General features: G+C 43.7%; 1 protein-coding gene across 1 annotated transcript in view; it reads left to right on the top strand.

The window, feature by feature from the left end:
• Positions 1-18,011, top strand: part of LOC144691873 (cilia- and flagella-associated protein 47-like) — a 647,761-nt gene that overhangs the window by 173,676 nt on the left and 456,074 nt on the right. The window contains exons 31-33 of the mRNA XM_078560450.1: positions 3,424-3,521; positions 5,753-5,869; positions 15,112-15,246. Coding sequence (XP_078416576.1) covers positions 3,424-3,521; positions 5,753-5,869; positions 15,112-15,246 — 350 coding nt within the window. The remainder of the gene's footprint in view (positions 1-3,423; positions 3,522-5,752; positions 5,870-15,111; positions 15,247-18,011) is intronic.

Genomic DNA, 18,011 nt, shown 5'->3' with positions numbered 1-18,011 from the left:
GGTCCCTGATATCTCTTCCCTTGCCTCCCTCAACAGCCTGGGATTCATCTCATCCAGCCCTGTGGATGTATCCACTTTTAGGGCTGCTAAACTTGCTGGTACCTCCTCTCTCTCTATGTTAATTTCCTCTAATATTTCACAGTCCTCCACCCTGATGTATATATCTGCATTCTTCTTTTCCATTGTGAAGACTAACACAAAGTATTCTTTGAGGACTGTACCCACGTCTTCCGGGTCCACACACAGATTACCTCTGTGGTCCCTAATTGGCCCTACTCTTTCCCTAGTTATTCTCTTGCTCTTTATATATTAAAAAAACCCTTTTGGATTTTCCTTTATTCTACCCACCAATGCTTTCTCATGCACCCTCTTAGCTTTCCTAATTTCCTTTTTAAGTTCTCCCTTGCACTTTTTATAATCCTCTAGGGACTCTGCCGTATTGAGCCTTCAGCATCTGCCATAAACTTCTCTTTTTATCTTAATCCTAACCTTTATGTCCCTTAGACATCCAGGGTTCCCCAGACTTGGCTCCCTCTTTGTCTTTATGGGAACATATTTGCCCTGTACTCTTGCTATTTCCTCCTTGAATGCCCCCATTGCTCTGACACAGTTTTAACTGCAAGTAGTTGCTCCCAGTCCACTTGGGCCAAATCATATCTCATCTTAGTAAGATTAGCCTTTCTCCAGTTTAGAACTTTTATTCCCAGCCCAATCTTATCCTTTTCCATAGCTATCCTAAATTATGGTCACTATCTCCAAAATGCTCCCCTACTGATATGCTTTCCACTTGTGTGGGCTCATTTCTGAATATTAGGTCCAGACCTGCCCCCTCACTTGTTGGGCTTTCTACATACTGGTTAAAAAAGTTCTCCTGGATGCAACTTAAGAATTTTGTTCCCTCCCTACCTTACACATTATAACTACCCCAGTTAATATTTGGGTAGTTAAAATCCCCTACTGCCTTATTATTCTTACACCTCTCTGAAATTTGAGTAAATATTTGATCCTCTATCTCTACCTGACTGTTTGGGGGCCCATAGTACACACCCAACAGCATGTTTGCCTCTTTTGTATTTTTTACTTCTACCCATATGGCCTCATTTGATGATCCTTCCAAGATATCATCCCTTATCACTGCTATAATTGATTCCTTGATCAATATTGCAACACTCCCTCCTTTGCATCCCCTTCTCTATCTCATCTGAATACCCTATAACCAGGAATGTTGAGCTGCCAATCCTGCCCTTTTAGCTAAGTCTCGATCATAGCTATGATATCATACTCCCAGGTGCCTACCTGTGCCCTCAACTCACCTGCCTTATTCCTCAGGCTCCCTGCATTAAGATATTTTCCATTTAGTCTTGCTAAACTGACTTCTTTCTTATCTAGCCTATGTTTCCTCTGCCTTCCAGACTCACTCACTAGCGCTTTAATTTCTAACTCCATCTCACTTCTCTCCCCTCTGAACTACTTTACAGGATCCCATCCGCCTGCCAATTTAGCTTAAATCCACCCCAACAGCATTAACAACCTCCCCGCGAGGATGTTGGTCCCGTTTCTGTTCAGAAGTAACCGGTCCAACTTGTACAGGTCCCACCTCCCCCAGAAACAGTCCCAATGCCTGAGGAATCTAAAACCCTCCCTCCTGCACCATCTCTCAAGCCATGCATTCATCTGCTCTATCCTTCTGTTCCTATACTCACTACTGCGTGGCAGCGGGAGTAATCTGGAGAGTACTACCTTTGAAGTCCTGCTTTTCAATTTCCTATCTAACTCCCTAAAGTCTGCTTGCAGGACCTCATTTCTCTTTCTTCCTATGTCATTGATCCCAACATGGACTGCAATGTCTGGCTGTTCACCCTCCCCTTTCAGAACGCCCTGCAGCCGCTCCGTGACATTCTTGATCCTGGCACTTGGGAGGCAACATACCACCCTGGAGTCACGTCTACGGCCGCAGAATTACCAGTCTACTCCCCTCACTAACGAATCCCCTGCCACTGTTGCCCTTCCACACTTCCTCCCCTCCCGAGCACCTGGACCACCCACAGTGCCATGGCCTTGCCTCTGGTTGGCCTCCACAGAGGAACTGTCACTCTCATCGTTTTCCAAGGCCGAAAAACAGTATGTGAGCGAGATGCACTTGGCGGATTCCTTCACTACCTGCCTGGTCCCCTCCCTCTGTCTGGCGGCACCCATTCCCTCTCTGCTTGCACTTCCTTAAGCTGTGGGGTGACCACGTCCTGAAACGTGCTATCCACGAACCTGTCAGCCTTGTCAATGCACTGTTGAAGGAGCCTTGGTGAGTTGCTGTGGTGCATCTTGTAGATGGTACACACTTCTGCCACTGAGAATCAGTGGTGGAGGGAATGAATGTTGGAAGTGGTGGGTAGGGTGCCAATCAAGTAGGCTGCTTTATCCTGGATGGTGTGGGGTTTCTTGAGTGTTGTTGGAACTGCACTCATTCAGGCAAGTGGAGAATATCCCTTCACACTCCTGACTTGTGTCTTGTGGATTGGACAGGCTTTGGAGAGTCAGGAGGTGAGTTACTCACTACAGAATTACCAGCTTCTGACCTGTTCTTGCAGTCACAGTATTTATATGGCTGGTCCAGTTCAGTTTCTGCCCAATGGTAACCCCTAGGATGTCGATAGTTAACAACAGTATTACCACTGGAAGTCTGCTTATTTATTTATAATGAGGGTCCCTGACCAATTTAACGCTAATTCTTGACCTGAAAATGGACCTACATGAAAATTTCAACCCCTTAGTGCCCTTATTGACTACATCCTGTTTCAAATCCTTTAGTCATGCTTGCAAATATCACCATACCCTCAATGTTCTCTACTTTTGCAACCTTCTCCAATTTTACATTCCACCTCACATACTTCAGTTCTTTCACTCTGGCTTCCTGTATTTCTATAATAATTATGTTTCAAAAAGTACTTAATTATTTTAGCTGTGGCAAGACTCTGATGTGAAAAAGTGTCCTGGTGCTATATGAACATAATCGCATCCAGCAGATTCACTTCACCAGCACAATCCCATATCATACTTTATTGCTTAATTTTAATGGACCTGTTTCTAATCATTCACAACCCAGTTTAATGCACATAATGGTTAATTGACCTTCCTATCATAAGAATTCATCAAAATGCTTTCCATCAAACTTTAAAACAACACAAAAGCTATCATAATCAGTTATGGTACTATAGGTGGCTTTTAATTGCAATTTTTCTTTTCTTGGTCTCAAATGAAGCTCTTTTAAGGTCAAGAGTAGAAGTCTGAAAATCTGTTTTGTCTGTTCTTATGAATATGTAATAACAAAGTTTGACTATATGTTCTAAATCCAACAATTTTATCTTTATTTTAATTTTATATTCTTGATTGTCTTATCTTTGCACTTTCATCCCTCCTTTTAAATAGGTGCTATACCGCCAACACGCTGGGTAATTAATTTTGATTTAGATTTGTTGGATGGTTTAGTGCTAGCAGCTGCTGTGGCTGCTTACTGCCCCCATCTGGTAGGTGATATTTTTATAAGCCACTGCATTTAATGTTTTTTGACATCTGTTTGTTTTTTATTTTTAAACGGGGAGTTTTGGTCAACTGTTGGTAGATTCTGTACCAAGACAAAAGCAAGTTTTGGTTGTAAATTTTGATGCTGCACTAATTTACATCGCTGCATATTATCTATCACATTAAACAGAATTGAATTATTTTTCACATAGGATGCATTGACATTCTAAAAGTTTAATGTAAGATTTTAGTGAAAAGTGCTTCAGCTTGATACTAAACTTCCAGTCTAAACTTGACCTTATGACCCATTTGACTCTGAAGGGAATCTTAGTGAATTTATTTCCAGTGTCAGGTACCAGATTGATGACAAAAACAAAAATACCTGGAAAAACTCAGCAGTTCTGACAGCATCAACCATGGGTGCATTGATGCTGTCAGACCTGCTGAGTTTTTCCAGATATTTTTGTTTTTGTTTTGGATTTCCAGCATCCACAGTTTTTTGCTTTTACCAGATTGATGATGTATTTACCCTTTAATTTTATCATCAGGACAAAGCCAAATTGCTGCTCGTGAATTCTCCGATTAGAGTGTGCATGCACCTATAGTAAAACAATTTAGCCAATTAATTGCACCAAATCTTCCACCATAACTTGAGAATTTAAAGCAAATAAAATATGACTTTAATAATTACACCAAAACTTTCTAAGTTCTTACTATTGTGGAAGATGTTTTTTCTACAAAGATGTCTGAGTTCTTGCTTAAGGGAAGGATGGCATTTACTCTCTGTCCATGGACATGGTAGGAGGCAAGTGAAAATAGATAGATTTCCAAATTGAGTAGTACAGGGACAAAAAAAAGGATTATCTTGGCCCACCATTGGAATATTATGTAATGAGGTTCAATTTCATCAAGTAAGCCATCAAACATACCTGTGACTCACTTGTTGTTGTCCTCGGGCCTATTTCTCTGAGCCCTACTGCTTTGCCTGTGACGGTTACATTTACAGCTACCTTGAAGAAATTATAGTGACAATAAGCAGATGGTTCATGTATAAATAGTCTAGAAGATTGAATTGGCTAAAATTAAGTCTATAATGTTATCAGAAGTTAGATATGGGCTAGTAAGATACGGAAAATAATGCTGACATAGTTATTCCAATAAAAATAAGGTGCTTTTATATAGTTCTAGGCAGTAATTGGATTTAAAGAGACAATCGTAATCCATATGAAGTTCTGCAGCTAAATAATATCATAGATGCTGTGCCGGGACTGTCCTGATATGATGCTGCAAGTTTTGTTGGTTACAGGCTTGAAGGACCTTACTTATATTGTTTGATTGATTCAATTTGAACTTGACTGGCAATTGTATTTTGAATTTGAGAAGTCAAATACTTAAAATCTGGGAAGTCTCAGTAACTCTTTACTGGGACATAGAAAAAGACTGCCCTGGTTAACATGGGAACATTAAGGAAATGTAAATCTCGGAGAAACAACCAGTCACTATAGGTCAATGTGATGCATTGAAATAAATGAGGAACACTGTAGTTAAAAGTTATCTATAAAGGATTATTTTAGACCTTAGAATTACATCTCTTGTTTAACATTTTGTCTACTCTATTGTAGATAAACATTTAAGAAACAGTGATAATATGGTTGTTTATTGAAAACAAATTTTTGATTAATATATTTAACTAACAATGAGTTCTGATTTAATATTATATTGACTTTGAAGACCAGAATAAAATCTTAGGATGGTAATAGGATAAGTTCAGTAGCTGAAAGCTATTATTAGACTGGGTTTGTTGTTCATTTGCTAGGTATGTTATCAAAACCTTGCCTAGATATCAAGGGATAGATAAATACCTCAAAATTGAGTTTACAGAGTTGAGAATGATCCAAGATTCTAGAGTCAGAATAAAATTAGGAGAAGGAGGTTTGAAAAGATCTGAAAATATTATAGCTATGTTACTACAAAAATCAGCTAAGAACACTTTAACGTGGGAGTCGAGCAGCATTCCTGGGTTTTGTTTTTTGCAATTATGTCTAAAATTGGTTAAGTCAAATCATTTGGTTGGTTTCCTATTCATCATACAAAACTTTTTCTACTTACCTATTTTACACTTTCTGGATTTTTTAACTAAACAATGCTATATTTAGTTAATTTGAAATCATTTAATACTGCTTTTCATTTGTAGATTGGTACAATAACAAGTACAATGCGTTGTCTTTCTTCACAGATTCCAACTCATTTCGAGAATATGTTCACTTCCCCAGCTGCTCCTGAGCAATGTCTGCATAATAGTCTGGTACTCTTAAATTCGTTGAATGCCATTGGTTTAGATTTTGGTATACAGGTAAACTGGTTATTGTGCAATTTCTCTCATTTTTGAATGAAAACCATGGGTGCAGTAGCATCGTTATTTTATGAAGCAAGCAAATTCAGAGGCCTGGACTAATAACCCAGGTGTTGGGATGAAAGTATAATAATTTTCTCGATATTTTTCTGGCTTATTGTGAAGATGGGTGAGATTATAGTTGGGTCTCTCTGTATGATTTAATTACATATGGAGTGAAGTAGATTGCAAGCTTGAAATCATCAGAAGAAGCTAGGTGCTTGGCATGCTAATGAGTAAACATGGTTGCTGACTTAGCATGTAATGTGTGAAGGGAATTTGCATTGAATTTTAAATGAATGAAGGGATTGTTGGATTCCAAAGTGACCTTTAGTCTGTTTACAACTAGCCAGATAAGCAAGGCTATTGTTTATTTTCCCCAAAAGTTACTGACACTACTTACAACATGAAAGTTTTTATTTTATGAGGAAGATACAGTTTCAAAGATATATGAAACAATAGAATTTATATGTTAAAAAGAGAGAAACATATATAAAGGAGAATGAAAGGCTATGTGGGGAAAGACCATGTAAGGTCTAACAGGAGTGTGTGAAATAGCCTTAATGAAGCCTCCAGCCATTTGTGCATTAGCCTGCTATATAGTGAAACTGAAGTTGGGGAAAAGCCACTTAGAATTCCACTGTCAGGTGGGTATTGAGTTAATTTGCTGGTTCTATTTTAAATCTAAAATCTACTTTGGACTGTTGCCTTAAAGGGGGTGTAACTGGGGTCAGGTTAATTAGGAATTTCAGGAGTTATTATGGTAGTAAGTAATTGCAGACTTATGCATGCGCTTGAAACCTTTTATTTTGCAAATAAATATATGAATTAATAATAAAATTTAAAAATCTCTAAAGGTCTTGGTGGATTTAATACTTCTGAATTCAGTGCACACATCTTGTAATAAATGCAAATTGCAAAACCGTTGTGATAGCACAGCCAAGTTTTCCTTGTGGATTTGGTCCGCCTGGCGCACACATCTGCCATGCCATAACAAGTTCAAATCCTGATATGGCATCTGGAGAATTTAAATGTTGTTAATTAACTAAATAAACCTGGAATAAAAAATTAATAATACCAATGGAACCATGAAACTACCAGATGGTCATAAAAAATGCGTCTGGTTCAATAATGACCTTTAGGGACGGAAATCTGCCATCCTTACCTAGTTGGACCGACATGTGACTCCAGACTCTCAGTAATGTGATTGATTCTTAGCTGCCCTCTGACATGATTCAGCAAGCCACTCAGTTGCATCAAGAATAAAACTGGACAGACCAAATGGCATCAACTGCTAGAACAGAGAGCCCAATCAACCCTGCAAAGTATCCTCACTAACATCTGGGAGCGCTGTCTCACAAAGTTGCCAAACAACAGCCAGACACAGCCATACTCTTAGAATCATACCTTTCAGCCAATGTCCCAGACACCTGCATCAACATCTCTATCTATGTTCTGTCCAACGGTGAGATTCATTAGAGGGGGTGGCATAGTGATATGCAGTCAGGAGGGAGTGGCCCTGGGAGTCCTCGGGCGGAACTTTCTGTGCCCGCTGGCGTTGGGTGTGTTTGGTGGTGTGAGGGGACAATATGGCTAGAAGGCCAAAAATCGGTTTCATGACATCGTGAAACCAATTTGCGATCGTCTGCTCAGCCCGTCAATGGCAGGCCGCGTTTCCCGCCGTCGGACATCGGGAACCTCATTGTAATATACCTGCATGTCATTATAAGGCCAGGCTGCCGAAACCATCCCCCCACACTGGATCGTCTGCCCATGCCAACGTGTTTCACAATAGCATATATAAGGCGTGCACTTGGCAGGCTGCACTTTGAGGAGAACTCAGAAGTGAGTGCACAGTAACCTTGTGCAGTGCTCGCGAGGGTTGCCCGTTGGACTTAAGGTTGAGGTGACTTCGGCTGGGGAAGGGGGGGGGGCGGTGCGGGGTTGGTGGGCAAGGGCTGCCCTGCGGTTGAAGGTAGTGCACAAGCACATGTGGGGTTGTGGGGAGAGAAGCAGTCATGCATTAGGGAAACCTTGTATATATTCCTCCGCAGCTGAGACAGTTCAGACGCATCACATTGACATGCGTGGAGTCGGGTCTCTAACTTAATTGCGCATGCAAGCAACGTAGAGGCATGAAAGCACCACCAAGTGCTCCAGAGTTTTTCACCCCTTGGGCAGAGACTGCAAACTAATGAGCGTTTGATTGGACTGAAGAACAGTTGGATGACTGGGCACATTGTCCAATCTCCTTGGTCATGGAGCAGTCATTGCTGGAGGCACTCACAGCCCCTTGCAAAGCCATCATCCTGGTTTGGACCAGTCTTCCCCATTGTTCAGGCTAACAGCACAGCCTTGCAGTGCGAGTTAGGAGAATTATTGCGCCTGAGCTAAGAGCACAGCCTGCAGTCCAGTGGGCAAAGCTGCCCCAATCAGTCAGGTGCAGTGGGACGGAGGAGGGTGGTATTTCGGGCAGCCACGTAGCTCACTAAACTCTGGACTCTAAGTGGTGGCCAGTATTCTCCGGATGCGTTAAAGGGCCTTCAGACTTAGCTAAGAGAGGTTCTTAGAACACTCAAGCTAACAATGCGTCTCCCTCTTTCACCCTGCAGGAGGAGTACATCAGGATCATGGAGCCTAGTGAACTAGCTGTATGCCTTGTAGCGTATGGAGAGCAAAGACAATGGAGAAGAGAGCGACTGAATTGCCTGGCTGCACAGAGGGAGGAGCAGCACCCTCAGGAAGATGGGGCGGCTGGGGCTCCCACACACGCCACCGAAGAGTCACGAAAGAGCTATCGCTTGTCAGTGGCTAGCTGGACCCAGGGTCTATAGACGCTGCCTTTCAACCCTGCAGATGACCGAGAACCAGTGATGCCGAAGACTGCGTATGTCTCGGGAACTGGTTGGTCACATCTGCCAGCTGCTGTAGGATCTGGCGCTACAGGGACATGGAGGATATCCACTGCCAGTGGACGTGAAAGTGACCGTGGTGCTCTATTTTTATGCCAATGGCTCCTTTCGGGGCTCCTCACATGACCTCTATGGGATATCGCAAGCCTCCACCTACAAATGCATCCATGAGGTCACGGATGCCATCTTCGCAAGGGCACACAACTTTGTGCATTTCACCCAGGACCAGGAGAGCCAGGATGCAAGAGCAATTGGATTTGCCCAGATCTGGGTTTCCCACTGGTGCAGGGTGCCATCGAGTGCGCTCACGTGGCACTCAGATCTCCATTGCAACAAGCGGTCAACTATGTCAACCGCAAGGGATTCCATTCGCTGAATGTGTGCGACCACCAGAAATGTATCCTGCAGGTCTGCACATGGTTTCTAGGGAGGGTCCACGACTACTACACTCTCAGTTGGTCACGGATCCCTGATATCTTCCAAGGTCCACAGAGGCTGCAGGGATGGCGCTTCGGATACAAGGGCTATCCACAGAGGACGTGGCTGATGACATCCGTGTGGCGGCCTCAGACTGCAGCACAGAGGAGGTATAACCAGGCTTATGCTGCAACTCGCAACTTGGTGCAGCAAACCATCAGTCTGGTGGAGCCCTGCAATATAGTTTACAGAGGGTGTTACGCATCCTTGTCGCCTGCTGTGCCCTTTACAACCTGGCAATGGAGAGAGGAACTGGCTGACGAGGAGTTGGAGGTCTCCTCCAATGAGAAGGATGTCGACGGGGATGAGGGCGAGGAGGTCCTTGAAGGCGAGATGACAGCAATTAGGCCCTTGCACTGGCCAGACGAGATGGGTGTGCTCGGGAGGCCCTCATAGCTGCTAGATTTGTGGAGGCTGATGACGATGTGCAGTGAGGAGACACCATAGATCTTCTCATTTCATCTATAAACATTTGACTCCAGTCTGGCAGTGCATATATCCTCTGAGTGCTCCTGTCATGGAGACACGGTGAAGGCCCTAATAGTCACTCGATTGCAGGAGGATGATGACGACATGCAGTGAGGACACTCCATAAACCTTCACATAGTTTCTGAGCATGTCTTGACTTCTGTCTGGCCGAGGGCAGATTGCTTGCACTCTGTGATCAGGGTCATGTCATTTGGAGACGTAGCCATGAAATTTTAAAAGCACCTGATTCTTTGTCTGCCGTCAGCACCTGACCCCTTCAGGAGCACAGCATCACTGGTCACAGATGCTGATGCAATGGGGGCCAGCCCCACCTTAAAAGGTGCTGAGAGCACACACGCAGAATGATGGAACTCTGTGATGCCTGCCCACGACATTCTGGCAGCAATGACAAGCACCATTGAGGTGCAGGCATCACTAATGTGTCCAGAGAGCGCGAGGCTGGACCATCACTTTGGCATGAAGGCTGCACGAAGCACAGAGAAGAGGCCCTGGACTGAGATACCTGCCTTTATCTTGTGCAGAAAGGTTTCACATCTGAGTGACATGAACACTGCTCATCAGAACAAGGAGCCATAGCTTATTGACAATAGTGAACAGTATGTACAAGTGATGTCCATGCCCAGGCTGTGCAATTAATTCTTCTTAACCTTGCCGCTACGTTTTGGTGCTTGCTGGACATCCACAGCGGAGGCAGAGGCAGCCTGCTGACTGCTACGCCCTGCCTGTGATGACCTTTGCAGGCGTCCTCTGGAGTGCCAAGACCTGAGGGTTCCAACCTGCTTTCAGGGTCCTGCAGTGTGGCAGTGGCACCCTCCTCGATCTGTGGAACTGGAGCTGCTGGGGTCACAGAAAGAGGGAATTCGGATGGACCGGACACCCGGATTCACCTGGCTGGATGGCCCCGGGGTGTGCACTTGCTGATCCTCCTCCCTATGGGTGCCCAAGGGCCACCAGGCTGACTCCTTGAGGAGAAGGAGTAGCCGGAGTGAGATTGAGCAGCCCTGCATCCCTCTTGCATACACACTGGCATCAGCGATATAGTTCAGCTTGTGCAGCAGTGCAGGAGAGACGTCCTGGACCAAGGTCTCCATGGCGGTTGCCTTCCTGCCAGTGGTGACCTCGGTGCATTGGCATGCCGGTGCTATCACCTCAGCCTGAAGGCGGATGGACTCCTCCATCGTGCCATGCAATCTGAAGAGTGCAATAGACATCCCTTAAAGATGTTCACGGGCTTCCCTTTGCAGCTGCAGCAACTGCGACATGACTGAATACAGAGGCTCGTCACCTGACTCGGAATCAGCAAATCCCTGGCCACCAGCAGTCCTCCGAGTGCTGGCAATCTGGGAAGTCCCTGCCGCCACCTTCTGTGGATCAGAAGGTGCAATGTACTCACCAGATTGTGATCACGAGGTGACTCTAAAGCTAGGTCCCATGGAGGTGTTTGTCTCTGCACTGGTGGAAGGTGTGGGTGAGTACTATGATGGGACTTCAAGGAGGGTGTCTTCAGATTCCTCTTCAGAGGTTTTTTTGGGGCTTGATTGGAGGCCCTGGGTCATGGACTCCGGCTGTTTCCCAGATATGCCTGCGCAAGCAAGGAGAGATAATTAGTGCATGGCAGTGGCCTGTGAAACAGGACACATCATTCATGGCATAGTTGTCTGATGGATGTTGCACTGCTGGTTCCTCACCTTGGTAGAGCACTGCTGACCTAACCGTCAACACAGGAATGGTCCAGATTGTGGCCAGCCAGCTGGGTGGCTCTGTTTTCAAAGTCCACGAGGACCTTGATTTCAGAAATTCCTCCGCTAGCCTGTGACCTCTTCCTCTTGATGTGTACCAGCTTGTCCTGCATGAACAGAGATGGAGAGAGTGTAAGCAGGCCGCCTGCCAGCCTAGATGATAAGTATGCCTGTGGTGTGTGGGTAGTGAGTCGTCCCATGGACTGGGTGAGGACAATGAAGGTGTGTGTGAGAGAGTGAATGGTGATGTCCCTTGAACCGGCAGTGAGTGAGGGCCCTGTGAATGGGTTTGTGAGTGTGTGAGTTGAGAGTGATGAGAAGAGTGACTTACCCTGACAGAACGGAGGAGATCATTCATCCTCTTGTGGCACTGGGCGCCTTGTCCTCTTTTGCAGGGCATTGGTGCTGATCACCACGGCCATCGCTTCCCAAGCTGGATTGGTGATGTTGCTGCTCATCCTGTGGCCAGAGCAGGCCTAGAGGGCATCACAGCGGGCCTCCACTGTGTCCAAAAGGCTCTCGAGAGATGTGTCATTAAACCTGGGGGCTGCAGTCTTTTTTGCCTTTTGGAGCCATGTCTCCTATGCAGCAATTGTGAGCTGGAAGCACTGAGAGGTGTGCGCGTGGTTGGACGATTCCGCCCCTCAACATTGACTCAGGGACCCATGAAGTCTCATGGTATCAGGTCAAACATTGGCAATGAAATCTTCTGCTGATTACCACCTACTCAGCTGATGAATCAGTACTCCTTGGGTGGGGGACCTCAAAGTCCATCACCAAGAGTGGTTTGGTAATACCACTATTGATTGAGCTGGTCGACTCTTGAAGGATATATCTGCCAGACTGGATGTGCGGCAGATGTTGAGAGAACCAGCACAAGGGAAACCCTACTTGACCTCATCCGCGCCAGTGTACCTGTTGCAAATGCATCTGTCCATGACAGTGTTAGTAGGATTAACCATGCACAGTCCTTGTGGAGATCAAGTCTAATCTTCACACTGAGCACATCCTCAACTGTGTTGTGTGGCCCTAACACTGGGTGAAATGTGACCCTACCACTGGGCAAAACTGGGGATCCAGGAGGTCCTTTGGGCCATCAGAAGCAGCAAAATTGTATTAAACCACTATCTGTAACCTGGCATATCCCTCGCTCTACCATTACCATCAAGCCAAGGGGATCAACCTCGGATCAAAGGACAACAGGAGGACATTTCAGGAGCAACACCCAGAGTGCCTAAATATGTGGTCTACCTGTAGAAGCTACTTCATGGAACTTAAATGCATACTAAACAGTGGAGCAGCATGGTATAGACCTAAGCAATCCTACAACTAACAGATTAGACCAAAACTCTGCAGTTCTGTCACACCCAGTCATGAATGGCAAGAGAACATTTAAACCAGAGGAGTAGGCTTCATGAACACTCCCCTCCTCCATGATGGTGGAATCCAGCACATCATTGCGAAAGACAAGCCTGAAGCATTTGTAACAATTTTCAGTCGGGAATACTGAGTGGCTGATCCACTTCAATATCTTCCCGAGGCCCCCAGCTTTACATATTCTACTCCTCAGTCAATTCGATTAATTCCACGCAATATCAGGAAATGCCTGAGCCCTCTGGCTACAACAAATAATATAGGCCCTGACAACATCCCATCTGCAATGCTGAAGACTTGTACTCCAGAGTTGCGCCTCTAGCCAACCTGCTCCAGTACAACGACAACACTGACATTTGCAAGTGGAGGACTGCCAGGTAAGTCCTATCCACAAAAAGCAAGAAAAACCAGAGGAGAGGTGAAAGTGACTACTTTTGACATCAAGGAGCCCTAGTAAAATTGGAGTCAATTCAAATCAGGGGTAATAACTCTCTACCCTGTTGGAGTCATACCAAGCACCAAGAAAGATGGTTGTGGATGTTGGAGGCTATTCATTTCAGTCCCAGGACATCACTGCAGTAGTTCCTTAGTGTAATGTCCTTTGAGCACTCACCTTTAGCTGTTGTATTAATGCTTCTTTCTATCATAAGGTCAAAGCTGATGATTATACCATGTTCAATACCACTCACAACGCCTCAGATAATGAAGCCAGAATGCAGCAAGACAACATTGAGGCTTGACCCGATAAGTGGCAAGTAACATTCACACCTAACAATTGCTAGGCCATGACCATCTCCAACTAGAGCGAGTCTAACCACCGACCCTGACATTCAATGACTTTGCCATCACTGAATTTTCTACTATCACCATCCCAGGGAGTCAGCATTGACCAGAAACTAACCGGCAACTGGACCAGGAACATATATAATGTTGCTACAAGAATGGGCCAGAGGTTGGACATTCTGTGGTGAATGACTCACCTCCTGACTCTCTCAAGCCTTTCTGCCATCTACAAAACATAAGTTGGGAATGTGGTGGAATATTTTCCACTTGACTGGATGAGTGCAGCTCCAACAACACTTGATAAACTCCATCCAGAACAAAGCAGCCTGCTTGCTTGGCACTCCATCCAACACCTTTCACTCCCTCCAACACCAATGGACTGTGGATGCAGTGTATAGCATTTACAAGGTGCATTGCAGACATTTGCCAAGGCTCCTTTGACAGCACCTTCCAAATTTGGATGCTTTATGCTTAGAAGGACAAGAGCAACAGGGTCATTGGAACACCACCACCTGCAATAATATAAAAGCAAAATACTGCGGATGCTGGAAATCTGAAACAAAAACAGAAAATGTTGGAAAAACTCAGCAGGTCTAACAGCATCTGTGGAGAGAAAGACAGATTTAGTGTTTTAAGTCCGTATGACTCTTCTTCTGAGCTCTTACGTTCAAATTTTATGAATATTTATTCTCTTCTTTAAGCCATGCTGACTATCTCTGATCAAACCTTGCCTCTCCAAGTGGAGATAGATTCTCTCCTTCAGAATTTTCTCCAATAATGTAGAAGCAGTTGTTTTTCCAATTTATGGTATTGAAGCTCTACATTAATTTAGAATATACTTGGTAAAGAGACCAAAGATTTCACTGTTCTGATGAAAATAGCCCTAGTTTCACCATAGTTATATTGCAAATGTTTAAATATGATAATCAAAATTGTAATTTTTCATATAACAGCTTTATATTTATATAGTGCCTTTAAGGCATCACAGGAGCATTATAAAAAGAAGTATGACACCGAGTCACATAAGGAGATGCTAGGTCAGATGACAAAAGCTTGGTCACCGAGGTAAGTTTTGAGAAGTATCTTAAAGGAGAAAAGCGAGATAGAAAGGCGAAGAGGTATAGGGAGGGAATTCCAGAGCTTGGGGCCTGAGGCAACTGAAGGCACGGCCACCCATAGTGAAGCAGTTATAATTGGGAATGCACAAGAGGCCAGAATTAGAGGAGCACAGATATCTTGGAGGTTTATGGGGTTGGAGGAGATTACAGAGATAGGGGGAGGCAAGACCATGAAAGAATTTGCAAACAAGGATGAGAATTTTAAAATCAATCGTACAATTTTACAATCATGCAGATGACTAACAATAACAGTGGTAGAATATTAATTTTTAATATTTTAAAATATAATTACCTTTTTGTTAATTGCACAGGCTACTGACATCTCCGATCCAAATCCTATTACAATGCTTATGCTGTGTGTTTACTTGTATGAAAGACTTCCTAACTATCGTCCTAAGATGGTTGTTGAGTTCACTGGTGCCCTGCATGCTACAGTTGTGAAACAGGTAGGTGAAATAAGGCTCCTTTCAAATTATAGCAATTTATACGTATGTTTTCTATGCGTTGTTTCGCAGTATTCTTATTCCTCTCTATTTTAGTATGGCTTGATATCATCAAGTGAGCAGGTGCGGCTGGGGTTCCCAACTCTTCTGCTTTTTGTGGGAGACGATGACAAGACAACAATAACTTGTATTTATATAGCACCTTTGATGTAACAAAACATCCCAAAGTGCTTCACGGAGCCACATAAGGGGATATTAGGGCTGTTGACCAGAAGCTTGGTAAAAGAGGTAGATTTTAAGGAACATCTTAAAGAGAGGTAGAAAGGCAGAGAAGCTTTGAGAGGGAATTCAAGAACTTAGGGCCTCAGCAGCTGAAGACACAACCGCCAATGGTGAAGCAGTTAAAATTGGGGATGCTCAAGAAGCCATAATTAAAGGGGTATTGTTGCAAACATGTCTAATTTCATGATTCATATGTTTTAGGAATATAACTTTTAGCTTGAGTATTGACATTTTTAAATAGAAGTGGGAAAACATTAAACAATGGGAAGCCCCTTTCTGAGTTTCTTGGTGGAGATGAGATGTCTACAGTTGCCTTCATAAGAGGTTTAAATTATTCATATGGTTAACAGAACAATGGGAAGCTTTGGGGTTGTGAGATACGAGTTTGAATCTCTATCTGGGGCAGATCAGGGATGCCACAGTGCCGTGGTGGTAGTTTTCTTTTTGTTTTGCGTTTATCTGGGTGATTTCTTAGAAGCAGTCAGTTGGAGTTTGGGAGCCTGGGAACAGCTTTGAGACAAACAGAGGGAGAGATCTGCCAGGAACTGTAGACCAGTATCAAAGGTCTACATATGAGTTAGGAGCAGGAGTAGGGCACTTGGCCCCTCAAATCTGCTCCACCATTCAATGAGATCATGGTTGATCTGGTTGTAAACTCAACCCCACACTCCTGCCTACCCCTCATAACCTTTCACCTCCTTGTTAATCAAGAACCTATCCAGCTCTGACTTAAAAATATTCAAAGACTCTGCTTCCACTGCATTTTGAGGAAGAGAGTTCCAAAGACTCATCATCCTCTGAGAGAAAAAATTTGTCCTCATCTCTGTCTTAAATGAGCGACCCCTTATTTTTAAACAGTGATCCCTAGTTCGAGATTCTCCCACAAGAGGAAACATCCTCTCCACATCCACCCTATCAAAGCCCCTCAGGATCTTGAAGGTTTCAATCAAGTTGCCTCTTACTCTTCTAAATTCTAGTGGACACAAGCCTAACCTGTCCAACCTTCCTTCATAAGACAACCCACCCATTCTTGGTATTAGTCTAGTAAACCTTCTCTGAACTGCTTCTAATGTATTTATATCTTTCATTAAATAAAGAAACCAGCACTGTACACAATACTCCAGATGTGGTCTCACCAATGCCCTGTACAACTGAAGCATAACCTCCCTACTTTTGTAATCAATTCTCTCACAATAAATGATAACATTCCATTAGCTTTCCTAATTACTTTCTGTACCTGCATAATAGCCCTTTGCGATTTATGCACTAAGACACCCAGATCCCTCTGGATCTCAGAGCTCTACAATCTCTTACCATTTAGATAATAAACTTCTTTTTTATTCTTCCTGCCAAAATGAACAATTTCACATTTGCCACATTATACTCAATTTGCCAGATCTTTACCCACTTGCTTAACCTATCAATGTCACTTTTTAGCCACCTTATGCCCTCTTCACAGTTTACTATTCTACCTATCTTTGTGTCATCAACAAATGTAGCAACCATTCCCTCAGTCCCTTCATTCAAGTCATTTATATAAATTGTAAAAAGTTCAGTCCCCAGCACTGATCCCTGTGGCACACCACTCGTCACATCCTGTCAACCAAAGATCCATTTATGCCAAACTCTGCTTCCTGTTAGCTAGCCAATCTTCTATCCATGCAAATGTGTTACTCCCTTAACACCATGAACTTTTATTTTCTGCAATACCTTTGATGTGGCACTTCATCAAAGCCTTCTGGAAGTCCAGGTTCAGTACATCCACTGGTTCCTCTTTATCCACAGCACATGTGACTCTTTCAAAGAACTCCAATAAATTGGTTAAACATGATTTCCCTTTTACAAAACCATGTTGACTCTGCCTGATTGCCTTGAATTTTTGAAGTGCCCTGCTATAACATCTTTAATAATAGCTTCTAACATTTTCCCTGTGACAGATGTTAGGCTAACTGGCCTATAGTTTCCTGCTTTGTCTCCCTTCGTTTTTGAATAAGAGTTACATTTGCTATTTTCCAATCTAATGGAACCTTCCCCGAATCTAGGGAATTTTGGCAAATTCAAAGTAGTGCATGACCTTAGACTGAAGTCCATCTAGACCTGGGGATTTGTCAGCCTGATCAGAAAGCAAAGAATGTTTTCTAATTTTGAAGTTACTGAGCAAGAAAGCAGTGAGGCTCATGTTTGAACTGGGTATCCACAATCATGGGCTGCCTAAGGAGAGTTGGAGAGTCACCTAGTCAGATTCTATGGAAGGACCCCAAGAAATATCATACCTCGGAGAATGGCAGGAACACTAAGGAGAATCAAAGCAAATCCCTGAGAGCTGTTGCACACCTTGGTCCAGGTGAAGTGAAGGAACCCTCAAGATGTTGTAAAGTATAGGGAGGCTCTTGGGTGCAAATAAAAATTCAACGGGAAGTGGACTGTTGAAACTTTTGAGTTTAAGATCTAAGTGTTTACGGAATATATATAGTGTTAAGTTAGTA

Source organism: Cetorhinus maximus, chromosome 16, assembly GCF_964194155.1.
Source record: "Cetorhinus maximus chromosome 16, sCetMax3.hap1.1, whole genome shotgun sequence".
NCBI lineage: Eukaryota > Metazoa > Chordata > Chondrichthyes > Lamniformes > Cetorhinidae > Cetorhinus > Cetorhinus maximus.
The sequence above is the reverse complement of the archived record's forward strand: the minus strand, read 5'-3'. Positions and strand labels throughout refer to the sequence as shown.